At 37.1% G+C, this 20,102-nt stretch overlaps 1 protein-coding gene across 1 annotated transcript; it reads right to left on the reverse strand.

Annotated features, from left to right (window-relative positions):
- Positions 1-9,327, reverse strand: LOC109839077 (protein FAR1-RELATED SEQUENCE 5-like). Its single transcript, XM_020407512.1, has 3 exons — positions 9,166-9,327; positions 2,043-2,227; positions 1-1,939 (listed from the first exon to the last, which is right to left on the reverse strand). Exons 1-3 carry the CDS (start codon positions 9,325-9,327, stop codon positions 1-3), a joined length of 2,286 nt encoding a protein of 761 aa, XP_020263101.1.

The following is a 20,102-nucleotide window of genomic DNA, read 5'->3' on the forward strand; positions in this document are numbered from 1 at the left end:
TCAAAGGCAAGCTCCATCAAGCTCATGCATTCTCTTATCTGACTCAAAGGCAAGCTCCAGTGCATTGTTGGTTTTTGCTTTCAAATCCCAAGTTTTCAACAAATTTATTTTTTCTACACCACCTGCAATGTTTTTGCCAAACACAACATTACTAACTCCAATGTTACGATGTCGTGCATCTATAGTCCAACGGTGTAGAATATATACAGTGGGCAATGAAAGACATTGTCTGTTGAACATTAGAGTGTACAATATATGTTTGCATAGAACACCACTATTCTCAAACAAACCACAGCTGCAACTATACTGTAATTCTCTACATTCATCATAAGTAACAAACCTCCACTTTTCATTGCTTTCATCTAAGTCACCAACTCGCCATAAAACAAACTTTTCTTCTTTTCTCTCCTCTTGAAGGCCAAGAGCACCACACCCTTTGATCTCATTCTGAAATACATGAAACATAGTGCGGGTATAACTACTTCCAGCTTGTCTTTCAATTGGATGCCCAAGGTGAAACTGCGGTTTTGTATTAAGAGTTCTAAAATCTTCATGTGCTTCACTCAATCGTCGATGCGTCATGGCCTTTTCATATTGAGTTACAAATTCTTTTAACTGTGTTTGTGAATTCACATATCCATCAAAGAATGAGTTAATACTTTCACTCCTTTGAGTTGATCTCATTCCTGCAAAAAAAATGCCTTTTAAAAAGCATGACACCCAATGGTCTCGATACATGTACATAGTTTGCAGCCAGCCATCTTCTTCTTCTATTATCTTAAACTTCTCCTTCATCTCGAGCCAATGCAAATTACAGTTCTCAATGTTACCACTATTACACCACAAGTCCCAATATTTTTGAAATTCTTCACCGTAAATAGAGTTCAAAGTATACAAATGATCGGCAATATGTCGCTGCAGATGCCAATAACAATAACGATGCCTTGTGTTTGGAAAGACTTTCAGATGCCAATAACAATAACGATGCCTTGTGTTTGGAAAGACTTTATGAATGGCATTACACATTGCTCGGTCTTGGTCTGTGATGATAGCACCTGGTTCAATTCCATGCATGCAATTTAACCATTCCTGAAACAACCAAATAAATGTTTCTTCTTGTTCATCAGCTAGCAATGCACAACCAAATAAAATAGATTGCCTATGATGATTCACCCCAGTAAATGGTGCAAATGGAAGACTAAACTTGTTGGTTTTATAAGTCACATCAAACACAATAACATCATTAAACTTCAAATAAGCTGCTCTTGATTTTCCATCTGCCCAAAAAACACTCCTCATTTGTCCAGTACAATCTACTTCCAATGCAAAATAAAAATCTGCATCACTAGCCGCCTTTCTTTGAAAATATTGGATAACAGATATACATTCATTGCCAATATTGTTGTGCCTTTGAGTTTTCATATAGTCAATGCATTGTTGTGGTGTCACTAATTCATCTTCTCTTCCACTTGTCGCGTTAATAACACGAGAAATAGTGGAAGGAGTAATACCTTCTTCTTGCAAACATTGGATAATTTTTTTACACCTTTTACTTCTATGAAATTGTTGTTGTGACCTGTGCATCTTTGCTTTATCTGGACTACTGAGCATGTGGTTTGTATGATCTTCAATAAAACCTATAACTTTCCATGTTTTATCCTCCATTAATTTTATTCTCATCATTGCTTTACAGCCAACTCTGGTCTCTCGCCGATGATTAATAATTTTTCCTATATCTCTCTTGTCTTTATTAGATCTATAACCTTCTTTGTCACAAACAAATTTTCTATTCAACACTTCTTTATCTTTCTGGGAGTAATTCACTGAGCTTTTTCTGATTCCAAATCCCATCATCAATGCATACGAGTTATAAAAGTTATAGGCCTCCTCATGACTATTAAACTTCATTCCTAAACACGGTTTTTCACCACTTTGCATTCTGAAATAAAGAAAAATTGACCAAAAATATATAATGTTACTCAATGTTACTATTTCAAACAACATATTTAACGTCAGCGAAATTCATGATATTATTGAGGTACCTTGAAACAGGCATCGTTGTTGGAAAAGACATGAAATCATTGTTGTTGTTACTATCACCATGAACATCTTCGTTGCAACTATCCATAACCGATGGTCGGCCTCGGCGGAGAGAGACTGAAATGAGGAGGAGCAGGTTGGTCAGCTGTCGTAATATGCTCTTTAAGAACAAAGCAACAAGAGAAAACTGGAAGGATTAACATCTCAGACATTAGATGAGAATGTATGCAGCAAACTAGCTGAACATAAACCAAGTCAGGTTTGCATAATAAACACAACCAATAAACACAACCAAGTTCAAAGGGATCGGGCAACCAATTTCAGCACAAGAAATTAATGAAAAAGAAGACCCATTTCCAAGTAGCCAATCCAATCAAAGGGATCGGGCTACAGGTCGAGATAGAGGGTTCGAGTAATTACCTTCAGCGTCGAGAGAGAGGAAGGGTCTTGGAGGGGGGATAGAATACAGCCGAAGCCACTCGAAGCGGTTCGAGAGGGATCCGCGCTTCTTCGTCGTCGGCGACGAGGTCGGAGAGTGGTAGGGAGGGGCTTGGACTGGGCGGGCGTCGGGTCTGGAGGCTTCCGCGCGTCGGCTCGTCGGCTCGTCGGTCCGTCCGAGGGTGGGCGTGTAGAGTCTTCACTCGTAGCGAGGAAAGCTGGCCGTAGGGGTCTGCCGTCGAAGTTGTCGTCGGCGAGAAGTGTCGTCTCGAAGTCGTCGAAGAAGTGTCGTCGAAGCTCGTCGAGGGTCTGCGTTCGAAGTCTGTCGAAGTTTTTCGTCGAATGTCCAGTCCGGTCCGGTCGAAGAACTCCTCGTTCGAGTGGGCTTCGTCGTCATCGAGCTTGTGTCCAGCGCGCCTGTCGTCGTGCGTGGGAGCGCATGGGGGAGGCAGAGCACAGGAAATTGGAGATCTCAATTTGGGGGTTGGGTCACGGGTGCTCAGGATCTTTAATGCTTCTGAGCTGTCATTTTTTCAAAAAAAACCCCCTCCGTAACGAAGACCCAATCGCATTTGGCCACGTGAGCTGAGCGTAGGAAATTTTCCTGAGCTCGAGCTCAGGATCAGTTTCCCCAAATTAATCTTAGCAATATACACGCGGCGCTACTAGTCTCGTGCCTACTCTGTAGAACACACAGAAAAATACGGACTAAGTAGTCCCGGCTGTATTCTGAACATGGCCCACAAAATATGCCACAACATATTTGTAGCTTTTCTCCCAATACATATTATAATATTTTGTTGTCATAAAAAACTTTAAATTCATCTCATGTTGTACATATCCAGAATAATCTATAATTTATTATATAATATATTTATTATATACTATATAGTTATACTTTAATATATATATATATATATATATATATATATATATTATATATATATATATATATATATATATTATATATATATATATATATATATATATATATATATATATATATATATATATATATATACTATACTATATTATATATATATATATATTATATAATATATATAATATATATATATATATATATAATATATATATATATTATATATATATATATATATATATATATATACTATATATCTATATATATTATATATATCATATATATATATGTATTATTTATATATATATATATTATATATATTATATATATTATACTATATATACTATATATAATATATATATGTATATCTATATATTATATATATATATATATATATATATATATATATATGATATATATATATATATATCATAATATAATATTATATGTATATTATATATATCTATATATGATACTATATATATATATATAGTATATATATATAATATATATATTATATATATATTATATATATATATATATATATATATATATATTATTATCTATATATATATATATATATATATTATATATATATATATATATTATATATATATATATATATATATATATATATATATATATATATATATATATATATATATATATATATATATATATATATATATATATATATATATATATATATATATATATATATATATTATATATATATATTATGTATATATATATATATATATATTACTATTATATATATATATATGTATATTATATATATATATATAATATATCATGTAATATATAGTAATAGTATATATATTTACTATATATGTTATATATATATATATATATATATATATATATATATATATACTATATATATATATATAGTATATATATATATATATATATATATATATATATACATACTATATATATATTAGTAGATAAGTTATATATATATACATATATAAATATATGTATATATACATGCTATATATATATGTATATATATATATATATGTATATATATATATATGTATATTTTATATATATATATTCACGCGGTCATATATATATATATGTATATATATATGATCTATATTATATATTATATATATATATATATATTATATACTATATTATATATTATAATATATATAATATATATATTATATATATATATATATATATATATAATATATATTATATATATATTATATATATATATATATAATATATATATGCGGAAAAGTGAACTCTAAGCGTGACACCCCTTAGGCTCTATCTAAGTGACGCCGGCCTAATAATTCACATCATTTCCTAATTTTTTTTACGACTCCGTTCCGTTAAACTGATCTTACACGTTCTTATAACCCAAACACACCATTTTAGGGTGAAACTCCTATCGTGTTTGACCCTTTATCCACTCGCTGCAATTTTTAGACGGTTTGAGATGAATAGAACTTTTTACACGGCTCAACGAGATGCGTCAAAACACAACGGGTGTTCACCAAAAATTCGGTGTGTTTGGGGTTTAAGAGTGTAGAATCAGTTTCAACGCGAGCGGATCTCACAAAAAATTTAGAAAATAGTATGATTTATGGCCGCGTCCTTAGGGAGCCGTTCTTTTAGGCGTTCACCTTAGATCACTTTTTCGCCTATATATATATATATATATATATTATATATATTATATATATATATATATATATATATATATATATATATATAGATATTATATCATATCGTACAACATGAATAGATAAACATATCATGACAACACATATTATCTCCATATAAACATCGTAACAAAACCAAATATATCGAATGTATTTGTTTACAAATAACCTACATCGACACGCTAAATAGAGTCAACACAGAAAATCCATAAATCGATCACATACACCCTACAAGTCCGCCCCTTCCGCTTTGTCTCCCTCTTCTCACCCACTCAGATCGTCATTGTTCTCCATGGACTTGAGCTTGCATGAGTTCCATGTCTGGTTGCATGTGCTCTTGGATCTGCTCTAGCGACATAAAGTGTTTAACCTTCATTTGCAATTACCTCAATATCATCAATAGCATCTATATGCAACTAAGTCAAAAAGTTACATATATAAGCAATTTGTAGTAATATGAAATAAGTGGACATGCTAGTAAATAACTAACAAGTTCTCTTTCATTTAAATGCCTTGGCATGTATCTCCATTGTAGGGCATGTTGTTGGTGTTTATCGATTAGAGTTGTGGTCTGATTTATTATCCATCTTCAAGTATTCCTCTAATACCACCTAATGCAATCTGATTCATGAAGAGGAGAATTAATCTACTCCATGATACTCAAATGTTGATCGTCCTATTTGTATATATACCGATGATGCATAATTGCTTAGTCTATTTGATACTCGCCTTTCCCAGTCTTTCTCTTTATTCTTTCAACATCTTCTGGTAGTTGTGCCAAGTCAAACTATCTAGGTACACGATCCAATGCATGCATCTCCACAATCTCAAAACATATGAAAGGAACTCTTGCTCTCTATATAACTTGGCCCAAATCATGCAAATTGATGGTAGATGAGTAAGGTGATCACTGTATGACTCCCGCTCGAATTAGAAACTATTTGACATATTAGTATCTCATTGAAAATTGGTGGAGGATTGAATTTTCTTAAAGTGAATTTCGGTGCTTGATAAATCTTCATGCGATTAAGCTCGTTCCTATAAAAGTCTAACTATCTTGTCGGGGTCTCATTATAGCATTTCTAGATGTTCTATCTGCATGAATGATCAAAGTTTAGCATCAAATATATCAATTATAATTCAAAAATATTTTTGTATTAGCTCAAAAGTGTGACGCTCCTGGTTTCACATAAGGTTGCAGTCCAAGGTGAAGCCAAGGATGTCAAACCTACCTTGTACCCAAAACTGTGCAATAACATATTTCATCATCATAGTAATATTTTTCTAGTGGAATCAAATACAAGAAGTGTGGGTACAAGCAGATAGTATAAATGTAATGATACAAGGAACACAATATAAAGAAAAAATCCAATAATAAATGTAATCATGTTCCAACAAAAAAAAGAAATACAACTGATAAATCTGAAATAAGAGTAATAAATCTCTAATACAAGAGTCAACTGAATACAGTACTAAAGCACTCAGCCTCCAACATGAAATACATCTCTAAAGACTAAAAACAAATAATAAAAGTCTACTATGGAGTACTAACTAGCTACTAATAAATGACGGTGAGCTGGACTGAATCTCCGTCAACCTGCGACTCTCCGAACGCTTGACTCGCTACCTGAAAAAGATAGAATCAACGAGCGTCAAAGTGCTAATGAGAACATCTCCACCACCCTCAGGGGGGTTAGGTGTATGAAAATACAAGTGATAGCATATATAATATATAAAACATATGCACTAAACTAAGAGGAAATTGATATTCAGAAATCCACAACACAAGAATGGGTACGTCGAGCAAAATAATCCAAATAAGAAAACCCTCATGTATATACCACGTATCTCAAATTATGGATTGCTAAGTACCAACTCCAAATCCTATGAATAAAATAAATAACAAGGAATATCACATTATCAAACCTCATCCAAAACAAGTCGTGTCATAACTACCCTCGGGTAGTTGGCATGGCAACAAGTGTAATTATCCAGTAAAAGATCTCGTATAGTATATGTTGTGTATGGCAAACTTCAGCCTTATACCCTACACTCGGGGTAGATAACATGGGAGCAAAAATACAAGTGGTGATCCTTTACAAAGAAAATATTAATGCTGAGTAAGGCGCCCACAATATCCTGTGGCTCATCGTAATATCTTGTGATTCATTACCTTACTCGAACACCCTGTGGAGGCATATCAGCCTAATTCAGAATCCAATACAAATAAAATAAATATAGAGTCTCGACACTCATAACATCGTGTGGTTTAGTGCAATCTCATGCGACTCGCAACCGAACTGGCTCGCTCTGCGGATTATAGGCATATAAGCCTAATCCAAAATCCAATAATGCATAACAGAGTGTAGTCTACTGCGACCTCATTACAGTATACCAACTAACCCACTCTAAGTGTAGTCAATCGACGGCCTCATTACGGTGTACCAACTAACCCCACTCGAGCATCCAAAACTATCATAACATGAAATAAACATTACTCTCTATCATGACAAATTCAAAAATTAAATCACACACCTCAAAAGCTTGTGCGTGCTCAAAATCCAGTACGTGCTCTCTCATAAATAATGTATGTGTATCGATGTATGATTCATACTTTGTACGTACGGTCAAAAGCATGAGGAAAGAAATAATATATGCAAAACAACCCAAGTCGGTCGACCGAAATGTTCTATCTATTGACCGGCGACGTGCACAAATAAGCACTCAGAAAAAAGGCCTTGATCGGTCAACCGACTTCATGTTTCGGTCGGCTGATCAGGGTACATCGGTCGACCGATTCTCTGGGTCGGTCGACCGATCAGGGTACAAGAACCAGACGCATGATTCATGAAATTAAACTGATTTTTCTCATAAGAGCTTGTGAAATTATTGTTATGGAGTGTATAAGCATGTATAATCTCATAGTGGGGGTTAATTCTACTATATAAAATAGTGGGGGTTAATTCTACTATATAAAATCACAAATATAAACTTTTGAAGGGATCTACTAACCCTAACATGGTTGTATTGATAAATTTATCATGAAAACAAAATCAAATTGGCAAAATCTCATGTAAATTTTACTTCAGAACTTATCCCCAAGTTAAGAAATCTGTTTCTTAATATTTTAAATCAAAAAAATCAAATATTTATATCATACAGATTAAAAGTATGATCTTTACTCATAAAATATGTTTAAAAAATCCCATAAAACCAAATAAAACCTAGAAAAATAGGGCATGGATTTGGAGGAGATGAAACTCACCTAAAAAATTGTGCTGGACTCCCAAACACGTGAGATACACGATCATCCTTCACCAAAAGCCGACGATCCCGCCCTCCTTTTGGTATTTTCGCTTCTCAAAGTTCTCCAAATTCACAAGAGAAAACTCTAGGGTTTTTGAGGGAAGGGATGGCTGAACAAAGTGGGAGTAACAGTAGAATAGAGGAGAAAAATCGGGTTATATACATATATATACATGTGTGATCAAACAGGCCAAAAACTGACCCAACCTGAAAACCCATTTTCGGTCACTTATCAGTCGACTGATGCTCATTGATCAGTCGACCGACCAGCACCTATCGGTCGACTGATTTCTAGGGGCGGTCAACCGATAAGTGGTGTTTTCAGCCAATTATTTTTTGCGTACTTACATGTTTACACTATTATATATCCATATATGTACTTAATCGATCTCAAATCGATTACTAACATACTTATTTATCTCATAATAATATCAACCATAATAAAAATTATTTAGTATTATTTTCCATAATATTTTCAAAATTACGGGGTTTTACATTCATCCCTCCTTAAAAAGAATTTCGCCCTCGAAATTCCACAAATAATTATAAAACACAAAATATGTGTCATATACGCAATATTTACACTTAACATCTAGAATGTGAATACTCCTACTTAACCTCTAATTAAACGAAACTAGTACGTCGGGCGAAAAAATCCAAACAAGAAATCCCCCATATATATACCATATGTTCTGAATAATTAGTTGCTAAGTGTTAATATCCACATTCCAGCGTGAAGTCTAAAATGCGGCTATATAGATAAGATGAACACAAACAATACTATAGTTAACAATATACCTGCTCGAACATGTGTGAGTAGTCACAACGCATGTCCTCCTCTTGCTCCCAAGAAGCTTCCTCAGCTCCTTTCTGATTCCATTGGACTTTAAATAATAAGATCACTTTATTTCGAAGCTTCTTACCCTCCCTAGCAAGAATGCGAACTGAGGTCTCAACCATAGTCAAATCCACTTGAAACTCTAAATATGGTGCATTAAACACTCTCTGCTGCTCCTCGTCACATAAGTGCTTCTTGAGCATCGAAACATGAAAGACATCATGCACACACGACATCGAAGCTGGAAAATCTAGTCGATGCGAGACGGCTCCAACACGTTTCACAATCCGGAACGGACTAATATATCTCGGGGCAAGCTTTTCTCGTCTGCCAAACCATTTGACACCCTTCATGGGTGATACATTCAACAGGACATAGTCTCCAACCTGAAACTCTAAGGGTCGTCACCTCTGATCAGCGTAACTCTTCTGTCGGCTCTACGCTGCAAGAATGCGCTCTCGAATTAATGTTACCTTCTCTGAAGTCTGCCTAACAAGGTCTGGTCCAAGCAGTAAACTATCATCCGGTTCTGCCTAACAAATTGGGGATCTACAGGATCTCCCATACAATGCTTCATAAGGAGCCATACCTATAGTTGACTGGTAACTATTGTTGTAAGCAAACTCAATCAATGGTATGTAATCTTCCCAACTACCTTGGAAATCTAACACACATGCCCGAAGCATGTCCTCCAATACTTGGTTAACTCTTTCTGTTTGACCATCTGTCTGTGGGTGGAAAACGCTGCTATAAGCTAGCTGGCTGTCGAAAGAATTCTAGAAGCTCTTTTAGAAATGAGATGTAAAAACTAAGCCACTATCTGATACAATCATCTTTGGAACTCCATGCAATCTTACAATCTCCCGAATAAAAATCCTAGCATAAGTCTATGCCGTATGAGTTGTCTTAACTGGTAAGAAGTGCGCCGACTTTGTCAATCAATCAACAATTACCCAAATAGAATCGTTCCCTTTGCTGGACCTCGGCAATCCTACAATGAAATCCATCGAAATATCTGCACATCTCCACTCTAGAATGGGTAAGGGCTATAGGGTACCCACGAGTCTCTGATATTTTGTCTTCACTTGTTGACATGTAAAGCATTTAGATACACACTTCGCAACATCCCTACGCATGCCGCTCCACTAAAAATGTCTCTTCAAGTCATTGTACATTTTGGTTGTGCCTGGCTGCATAGTGTATCTGGTATGGTGTGCATCATCAAATAGATCATTCTTCAACTATGGATTATCTGACACCACTAACTGGCCTTTCATTCTAAGGCCCCTATCTGATCTGATGGTCCAATCTGCCTTGGAATCTTTAGAAATTTTGCTCTTTCGGGGTCGAATCCAAGAGTCATCCAATTGAGCATTAACCATTCTATCAATCCACGATGGTTGCACTACTAACATTCCTAAAAATGCACTACATCCGCCAATCTCTTGTCTGAAGTTAAACTGACTGAGGGTAAGGATATCTCTGTACAATGAACACCTCAAAGCTGCAAGTTTGTGACGATGCTTCTTGCTCAAAGAATCTGCTATGATGTTCACCTTCCCCAGATGATGCTAAAGTGCAAACTCGTAACCCTTGATAAACTCGACCCATCACCACTACCTCTGGTTGATTTCCTTCTGCGAGAAAAGGTATTTTAGGCTCTGGTGGTCTCTAAATAATTCGAATTGAACTCCATAAAGATAATGCCTCCACACTTTGAGTGCGAAGACCACCGCTGCCAACTCCAAGTCGTGAGTGGGATAATTCTGCTCATGAGTCCTCAACTACCGTGAGATGTAAGTGACTACTCTCTGAGTCTACATCAAAACTCCTCCTAGTCCCGATAATGACGCATCCGTGTAGACAACAAAGGTCTTATTACTGCTCGGAATGATCAACACTAGTGCGGTAGTCAACTTGGCCTTCAAAGTCTCAAAGGCTTTCTAACACTCTGGCCCCAAAACAAACTGAACACCATTCTTCGTAAGGCGTGTCAGCGGGGTAGAAATCTTAGAAAAATCTTGGATGAATTTCTTATAGTATCCGGCAAGTCCCAAGAAGCTACGAATCTTTATAACAGTCTTTGGCGGCTCCCAATCAAGAACTGCCTCAACTTTAGCTGGATCAACTGTAATGCCCTTCTTGCTAATGACGTGGCCCAAAAATCTAACTTTAGAAAGTCAAAACTCGCATTTGCTAAACTTAGCATACAACCATAAAGTCTACAATGCCAAACGAAGATGTTGCTCATGCTTGGCCTTTGACTTCGAGTAGATGAGGATGTCGTCGATGAAAACGACCACGAACTGATCCACATATGGATGAAAAATCTAATTTATTAAATCCATGAATACTACGGGTGCATTAGTTAGCCCAAATGACATGATAAGAAATTCAAAAGACCCATACCGAGTTAAAAATACGGTCTTAGGAATATCCATCTCCCAAACGCGTAACTGATGATAACTGGATCGAAGATCAATATTTGAGAAACACTAAGCTCCCTGCAGCCGGTTGAATAAGTCATCAATCCTTGGTAATGGATACATGTTCTGGATGGTGACCTTATTCAACTCACGGTAATCAATGCACAAACGAAAGCTGCCGTCCTTCTTCTTCACGAAAAGGACCGATGCTACCCATGGAGAATGGCTCCGATGAATAAATTCCTGAGAAATGAGCTCATCTAATTGAGTCTATAACTCACTCATCTCAGTAGGTGTCATACGATAAGGTGCATGGGATATTGGTATTGTCCCAGCTGCAACTTGATGCAGAACTCAACCTCTCTCAGTGGAGGCAATCCAGGTATATCCTGAAAGACATCCTAATACTCTAAGACTACTCTGGTCTCTGTAGGCAATAAAAATTGCCTTTATATCCTTATCAGAGAAGTTCAGAACAAAACTGCTAAAACCTCGTCCAAAATAGCAAAAAGGGGAAAAACACTGATAAAAAGGGAAAAACGCAGATATCTCCCAAACCGTAGGGAATTTGGCGAAACGGAGGAAGCGAACCGAAGCCTTCGGCTAGGTTCGGATGGCTCCGTCTCGTTGAGATAGGCAATTTTCATATATAATTCGTCCAATTCCGACTTACGGTTTGAAAGTTACGGCCTATTCTTCGATCCATGCTCAAGAGCTCGCCTGCAGCTCGAATTTCGCCTGCACGATCAAGACCCAAGTCTGCCTGCACACCTGAGCTCGCCTGCAGACCCAGTTCGTCTGCAAGCTCGCCTGCAGACCTAAGTTTGCCTGCAGACCCGAGCTCGCCTGCACACTCGAGCTCGCCTAGTCGGCCTGAACATTCATAAATGCAGCTCACCTCGGCTGTCCGAGTCAAGAGCCGAATCCGCCAGCGTTCGGCGAGCTGTCCAAGCCCACTCGAGTACCAGGAACCCGCTTTCCCACCTCTCTCGACCTAAAGAGAGAAGACACGGTACTCCAAGCCCGCCGAATAGCCGCTCACGGTACAAGTGGTCAGGCAGGTGCCAGATCAACCTGCGCGTTCATAAATGCAACTCAGCTCATCGGTCCAAGTCAAGAGCTGGAACCGCCAGCGCACAGTGAGCTGGCCCAATCCACTCGAGTAATGGACAGCCGCTGTCTCACATACGAGGGTGGACCTTCCCACTCCTAGGCGACAGGACATGAAGCACAACCCATCGAGTGACGGTTCGTAGTACAGAGGAGCGACAAGATGTCTCTCAACAGTGTATGGTCACATCCCATGATTCAAGGAGCGGCCACGCCATCTCTCCTCTATTTAAGAACCTCGCCCGGCTACAGGAAAGGGGTTCACACATAGTTAATTGATTAATTCAATCAGTTAACTGAACCACTGGCTCTCGACTCCCAACGGAGTCGACGACAAGCTCTCTGCATCACTTTTGCATTGCAGCGCCACTTCCTAGTTCTGAGCCCCGATCGCCGGTGAACTAGAAGACCCGAACTCCATCGACTCGAGCTTCTACTGCGTACTGAAGCTCTCCAGCAACTTTGATCGGATCGTCCAAGGGAAGCAGACTCGGCGCGAGCACCGAGCGAGGCGTCCTATCGCCACCGAGGAACCCACGTTAAACAAGGAGGGCCTTCCCTCCGCTTCTGTTGTAAACATTTGATTTATTAGTTTGTAATAAGCCTTCTTATCAATACAAACGAAGTTCCCTGTTTTCGGGAGATCAAAATTTACACCTACAGTCTCGTACAAATCGGTACCCTGATCCTACAACAACACCTCCTCGACGTATGCTAGAAATGACTTCGCAAACTGGTTCCCTTGTTAGGTCACTACAACCAACTCAGTCCTATCAGACGCTCACAAACTGACTGTTTTGATAAAATAGTCGATACTAACATGGTAGGAAGATAGCCAATCCATACCAAGGATCACATCGAACTCAAACATGCGCAAGAGGATCAAATCGACTACGAACTCAGACTCGTTTAGGCTGATGACACATTGTCTACAGATACTCTCTAATAGGGACACCTCAACCAAAGGAGTAGACACTGATAAAGGTACATCTAGAGGATGTGAAACTAAAGAGTCTATCCATGAAAGCATAAGAGATAAAAGAATGCGAAGCTCCTGAATCAAATAGGATATGGGTTGGGAAGGAGTTCACAAGGAACGTACCTTCAACAATGGTCCTGCTCGCACCATGATCACATGGCATGACTGCATACACTCTTCCTCAAGCTGTGGACTACTGTACCGAAGACTTTGAAATATATGGAACTATCTGTCCCTATGGTACCTCCTGAATGGCTTGCACCTGGCCCTCTATCCTCGGAACTACTGGTGGTGCCTCTAGTCTCGGCTGCTGGCCCTTGCCTCGGCTCTGGGGCTTAACCTAACTTTTGTCTTGTTGACCTCATGCTAGTGCGTTGCGATACTCTACGGCTCTATGATCGAACTTGTGAGTGAAAGCAAGTACACTAAAATCTGCGTTGCTGTAGTACTCTCTGATACTGTTGTGGCCCCTTCTTATGAGGACCTTGATGCTGCTGCTGTAAACCCTTGCCCTGTTGTTGGGGTACTCTGGGTCCTGAAAATGATCTCTTTCCTTTTCCGTTATCTTTGGATTGTCCCGATCTAGAATTCCCTTGTCTCTGGATTGTCTCTGGATGGCGGCATTGACAACCTCTCGCACTGAGTGAAAACGTCGAGACATAATATAACGATGTAGGCTCCGGCGAAGTCCCATAAAAATATCTAAGCCTGACACTCCCCTGTGTGCCATATGCCTGTAAATCTAAGGAGACCCATGAACTTGCTTTCATAATCAGCTACAGACATGTCTCCCTTCTCCAATCGGGCTAGCTCTAACTCCTTCGCGGCCTTTGCCGCTGATGATATGTAAAACCCTAAAGTTTGAATAAATTATGATAAATGGTAATAAATGTGTTATATAGTGATAAATAATATTTATTGATATTTTAGTATGATATAAATTGATTTGAGATCAATTCAATGTATATATGTGAATAAAGGAGTGAAATCGTGCACTATATACACGACCCTGAAATCTAAAAAAACGACCAGTTAAGAGTATACATGTTTTACACACTAATGTAGTTCGAATATGGAAAAACTCAAAAGATAAAAGTTGTAGGTCTCTTCAATACTTTTCCAAAAAATCTTAAATCACCTTATTCCGAGGTCGGATGAGAATGTTATAGCTAAAATACCGAAGGTGGTTTTCTCAGTCAGACTAGGTTTCCTGGTTCGGGTCAAACAGGTTTTGTTTCAGGTTTGTCTCTATAAATACCTACATTTTTCCATAGAAATTATTTTCTTTTATGATATCTCTGAACCCTAATAGCCACCCTCTCCTCTCAAAAACCCTAGATCAATTTCTTGTGAGTTTTGTGAGCTTTGTGAAACAAAATACCGACACGATGGCAAGATCATCGACGTGTGGCAAGAGAGAACGGATTGTTTGTACTTTTGGATTGCTTGTTGTTCACTTTAGAGGCTTGTACATGAGATTAAGGTAAGATCATCTTCATTCAAACATGTACCCTTAGTTAATAAATGACTTAAGATGTTTAAATCAATGTTTTTACATGTTTAGGCTTAAACCGATGTGAAAAAGATGAGATTTTTATTGATTACTCTTAAACCAATTTTAGATCTATATGTTTTTCTCACTGTTTATGTCAGTAACATGATCATGATCATTAGGGTTGATGTTAATTTTGTTTTTAAGTTGCTAATCATGCTTAAACCATGCTTAAACCCTAATTTAGCAATTAATTGAGTTATCATGTTAATTAATTATGCTTAAACCCTAGGTTTGTGATACCTAGAGATATGAACGAACTTGAATCAAATTATATTTCTTCTATCCGTTTGTTTACAAGTATGCTTATGTTAATCATTTTAAGAGATCATGATTTAATCGAGGAATTTGGTTAATTAGGTTGTTGAACCCTAATTAGATTAACCCAAAAGTCTGAATTATGTTCAAGATAACTTTTGTAAAGTAATTAACAAAGTTTAAATGTTGTACTACACTTCATGATAAGAAAGTGTCGTGTTGCATGCTCTATTGATACTATCGCAGTTGCCGAATAGTTGGGCAGGTTGAGTGACCGCAATCAGCAACTCGGCGGGAAATGAGAAGTTGAAGCTAAATGAGGTGGTAGCTATGATTCTATCCGAGGAGGTTAGAAGAAAATCGAATGAATCAAAAGGTTCAAGTGCAGCCCTAAGTCTCGAGTAGAGAGGTAGAAGCCATAATAGGGGGAACCAAAATAGGAATTGATCAAAGTCGAAGAAAAAGAGGTCAAACTCGAAGGTGAGACCTATCAAAGGGAAATGTTAGAACTACGACCAAGAGGGCCATATGTCTTATACCTGTAAAGCACCAAAGAAGGAAAAAAATGAGCAGGAGGCTCATTTTGTGCAAGATGCATTGATTCTAGCTATTGATAGCGATTCTGATTCATGGGTCATTGATTCGAGAGCCTCTTTCCACTCCACTGCTAGTAGGAAGCTCTTTCAGAACTATGTAGCAGGGGACTTTGGGAAAGTATATTTGGGGAATAATGAACCCTGTAGTATCACTGGAAGAGGAGATGTGCAAATACAGTTGAAGGGCTCCAAGTGGTCTCTGAAGAATGTCAGACACATACCGAAGCTAAAGAGGAATCTTATTTCGGTTGGCCAACTTGGAGCAAAATACTATGTTACAACATTCACTAGAGATTCATGGAAAATCTCCAATGGTACAATGGTGGTTGCCTGTGGCAACAAGACTGGTACCCTCTACCTAACTTCACATGGGAGTGATACCCTCGCAATTACAGCAGGCAAGGAGAGTATAGATCTGTGGCACAATAGGCTGAGACATATAAGTGAGAAGGGTATGAAGATTCTACACTCAGAAGGAAAGCTAACCGGCATTGATTTGGTGGAAGTTGTTGTTTGTGAAGATTGCATCTTCGAGAAGCAGAAGAGAGTTAGTTTTCTGAAGGGTGGAAGACCACCTAAAGCTCATAAGCTAGAGCTTGTTCATACAGATGTATGGGGTCCAGGTAGCGTATCTTCTCTTGACAGTTCGGCATACTACGTCACTTTTATCAACGATCACTCGAGGAAGGTATGGGTATGCTTCATGAAGCACAAGTCAGAGGTGTTCAACATCTTTAAGAAGTGGAAAGCCATAGTGGAGAATGAGACAGATCTGAAAGTAAAGCATCTGAGATCAAACAATGGGGAAGAATATGAGCTGGAGGAGTTCAAGAAGTTCTGTACTCTGAATGAGATTTGTTTGGAGAGGACTACTCCAGGGACGCCACAACAGAATGGCGTAGCAGAAAGAATGAACAAAACACTGATAGAGCATGCAAGGAGCATGCGTCTACATGCAGGTCTACTAAAAACCTTTTGGGCAGACACGGTGCATACAATAGCGTACCTAATAAATCACGAGTCATCAGTTCTGTTAAACTTTGGGACTCCAGAAGAGGTTTTGAGTGGCAAAAAGGTTAATCTCTTACACTTGAGAGTCTTTGGTTGTGTAGCATATGTCCACATCAGTGATCATGGCAGAGACAAGCTAGAAGCTAAGTCACTGAAGTGCACATTCATTAGGTACGACATTGATGAGTTCGGGTATCGTTTTTTGGATGAGAAGAACAGGAAAATCATTAAGAGCCGAGATATCATATTCAATGAGGAAGTGATGTACAAGGACATGGATAATGCTAAGGCTGACTAAAGCAGTAGGAGCAGCACTACAGATGTGGGCGTATACAGTGTTGTAAAACACACTCTGGGCGGCCGCCTAGGCGCCCGCCTAGGTGGAGGCGGTGCCCAGAGCGTGCAAAACTGCCCTGAACGGCCACGTTTAGGCACTGGGAGCACCTAGGCGGCCGTCCAGGGCTAAGCGGGCCACGTAAGCGGCCCGCCCTACAATTTCAAGCCCAAAAAAAGAGCCTGGGCGCTCCCAAAAACCCAAACCAAAAAAAAAAACGCAAAACCCAAAACCTAAAACCCAAAACCCAAAACCCAAACTCAAAAGTAAAACTAGCCCTAAATCTGTTTCACCCGACACCGCCAGCAAAAAAAAACGTCTTTTCAATCTCCACCAAAACCCAAGCTCGTCTTCAACCTCGTCCTGGACTTCCGATCGAGCTCGTCTTCAACTACCTAGGAGATCGTCTTTGAGCTTAACTTCTGAGCTCGTTTTCAACCTGGTCCTGGACTTCCGAGCTCATCTTTAAGCTCGTCGTTCTCATCTCCGACGTCTATCTCTTCATAGTAAGTAAAACACGAGTAGTTCTCATCTTGTGTCTGTTAAAACCTGTTTGTTTAGGTTCGGTTGTGCTCTTAAGCTTTCAAAACCCTCCAAATCATTTCCCTTGATTTTTTAACTCTTTTTTTATTAATTTTAAATAATGGTTCAAGGTTTTCTGGATGGAGGAATAAAGTAGGGGATTCAATTTTTGGAGCTTACTGAGTTTATCTGGATATTTTTTTTCATCAGTCATTAGAATTCCGTTTATTTGTTTCACTTCTATTAATAATGAAATGAGGTTTTTGAAGGAGATATGAAGCACGTACTAATATTATCTCAAGCTATGTTCTGGGTAAATTGACATTTATATGTTTTGGGTAAATTGTCGATAATAACAACATTACTCTTTTGTGTTAAATCTTATATTGAAGTTCATTGTTGTTCTTCCTTCTGCGGACAATGCTATGTATATGTTAACTTATTATCTCAAGCTCAAGGAAATTAACTGCTCCTAGCCTTATGTTAACTTAATATATTTATATCATATTTAGTTTAATTGTTTAAGTTTATTTGTTTAATTGTTTAAGTTTAATTTTACTATTTCATATGAAAAAGTATCCGAGTGTACAACAGAATATGCATCATCACGGTCCATAACAGACTTATGCTCCCTACATTTGTCTTTGTCATGTTTATTCTCTGCATTTGTTCAAAGCTTACAACTGTACATGCAATAATTGTGTATCTGTATTGAGTTGAGTGCTAAAACTATAATATTCATGCTCCCTACATTTGGATTTGCAGCAATAACGAATGAAGTTGCAATTTTTGACCTACAAAATAGAACAATAATTAGTTGTAGTTTTTGAAGTTGCAGCAATAACGAATAAAATTGCAGTTTTTGACCCACAGAAATAAGTTAACAATAAGGAAAATTACACATGTGAGAGTTTATATATTTCTTGTTTTGAGATTCTGTTTTAAAAATTACAAATTGAATCTGTTTAACTGTATTTATTATTTAAGTTTAATTGTTTAAGTTTAATTTTAAGTTTAACTGTTTGATTGTTTAAGTTTAATTTTAAGTTTAATTTTAAGTTTAATTTTAAGTATATGAATGCTTTGTTTGTTCATTTATTTTAGAATGTCGGGTGTTCTAGCGAAGGAGTCTACGGGTTCCACCACTATCCCCGTACCCCCCGTGAAAGATAGAAGGAACTCAGGAGACATTGGTTGGGAGTTTGGATTTTGTCCGGACCCAAAAAATTTGGATATTATGCAATGCCGACTATGTGGGCTGATGAGGCATAAACATATACCCAAAATTGCAAGTGCACAATTGATCAAGTTATAGTATAAAAAGTTATCGATCCCACGAGGAAGGTGTTTGTAGGAGAAAATTAGAATCGGTTCTTATGTTGTGTGTGTGATAATTAGGAGTAATGAAAATTGTGGTTGTGGAGAGATATGAGAAATGATTGTTTTGAATATATGCAAGTGACAATAAATTGAATTTTAGAGGAGAAAAGGAAGAATCAAAGAATAAAATAAAAGGCAAGAAAGAGAAAAATCAAGAAAACAAAAGATGAAGGGATTAATTAAAGATATGAGAAATCTAGAATTGAATCCACTAGCTAATTTCAATTACAAAATATGAACTATTCTCATTTTATAATATTTTACTTTAGATTTATTAAGCATAGACTATCAAACCATTTAAGGAAGTATAACCTATCAAATTATCATCTAAGCAAAATTAATATTCATGACAAGAACAACAACTAGATAATAATTCTAGAATTCATAAGCATAACCTATCAAACCACTCAAGATAAGCATAGATTATCAAATTCTTCTTCTACCAATTAGTTCTCTAGTTGATTATCCTATACATGATTATTTTAAGCATAAGAGAATAATCTATACAGTATAAAGGAAATAAATCTAATTTCATGCAATTCTAAGATTCCTACAAGAATTAGTTCCACATCTTAAGAAATAAAAACAATAAGAAAAAGAACTAATTACAAAAAAATAAAGAAAAGAAAAAACTAAACTATGAACAAGAAAATAAATCTACTCTACAAATTAAAGTGCAAAAAAGAAATAAAAAGACAAGAAAAAAATTCTACACTACAAGCATGAATA

The sequence above is a fragment of the Asparagus officinalis genome, chromosome 4 (genome assembly GCF_001876935.1).
Source record: "Asparagus officinalis chromosome 4, Aspof.V1, whole genome shotgun sequence".
In the NCBI taxonomy this organism is placed as follows: Eukaryota; Viridiplantae; Streptophyta; class Magnoliopsida; order Asparagales; family Asparagaceae; genus Asparagus; species Asparagus officinalis.

Coding starts and splice junctions, on each gene's coding strand:
- LOC109839077 (XM_020407512.1), bottom strand. CDS start 9,327: ATGGTTGAGACCTCAGTTCGCATTCTTGCTAGGGAGGGTAAGAAGCTT. Junction 2,228..9,165: donor ACTCACACATGTTCGAGCAG/GTATATTGTTAA, acceptor TAATCCTTCCAG/TTTTCTCTTGTTGCTTTGTT. Junction 1,940..2,042: donor ACAACGATGCCTGTTTCAAG/GTACCTCAATAA, acceptor TCTTTATTTCAG/AATGCAAAGTGGTGAAAAAC.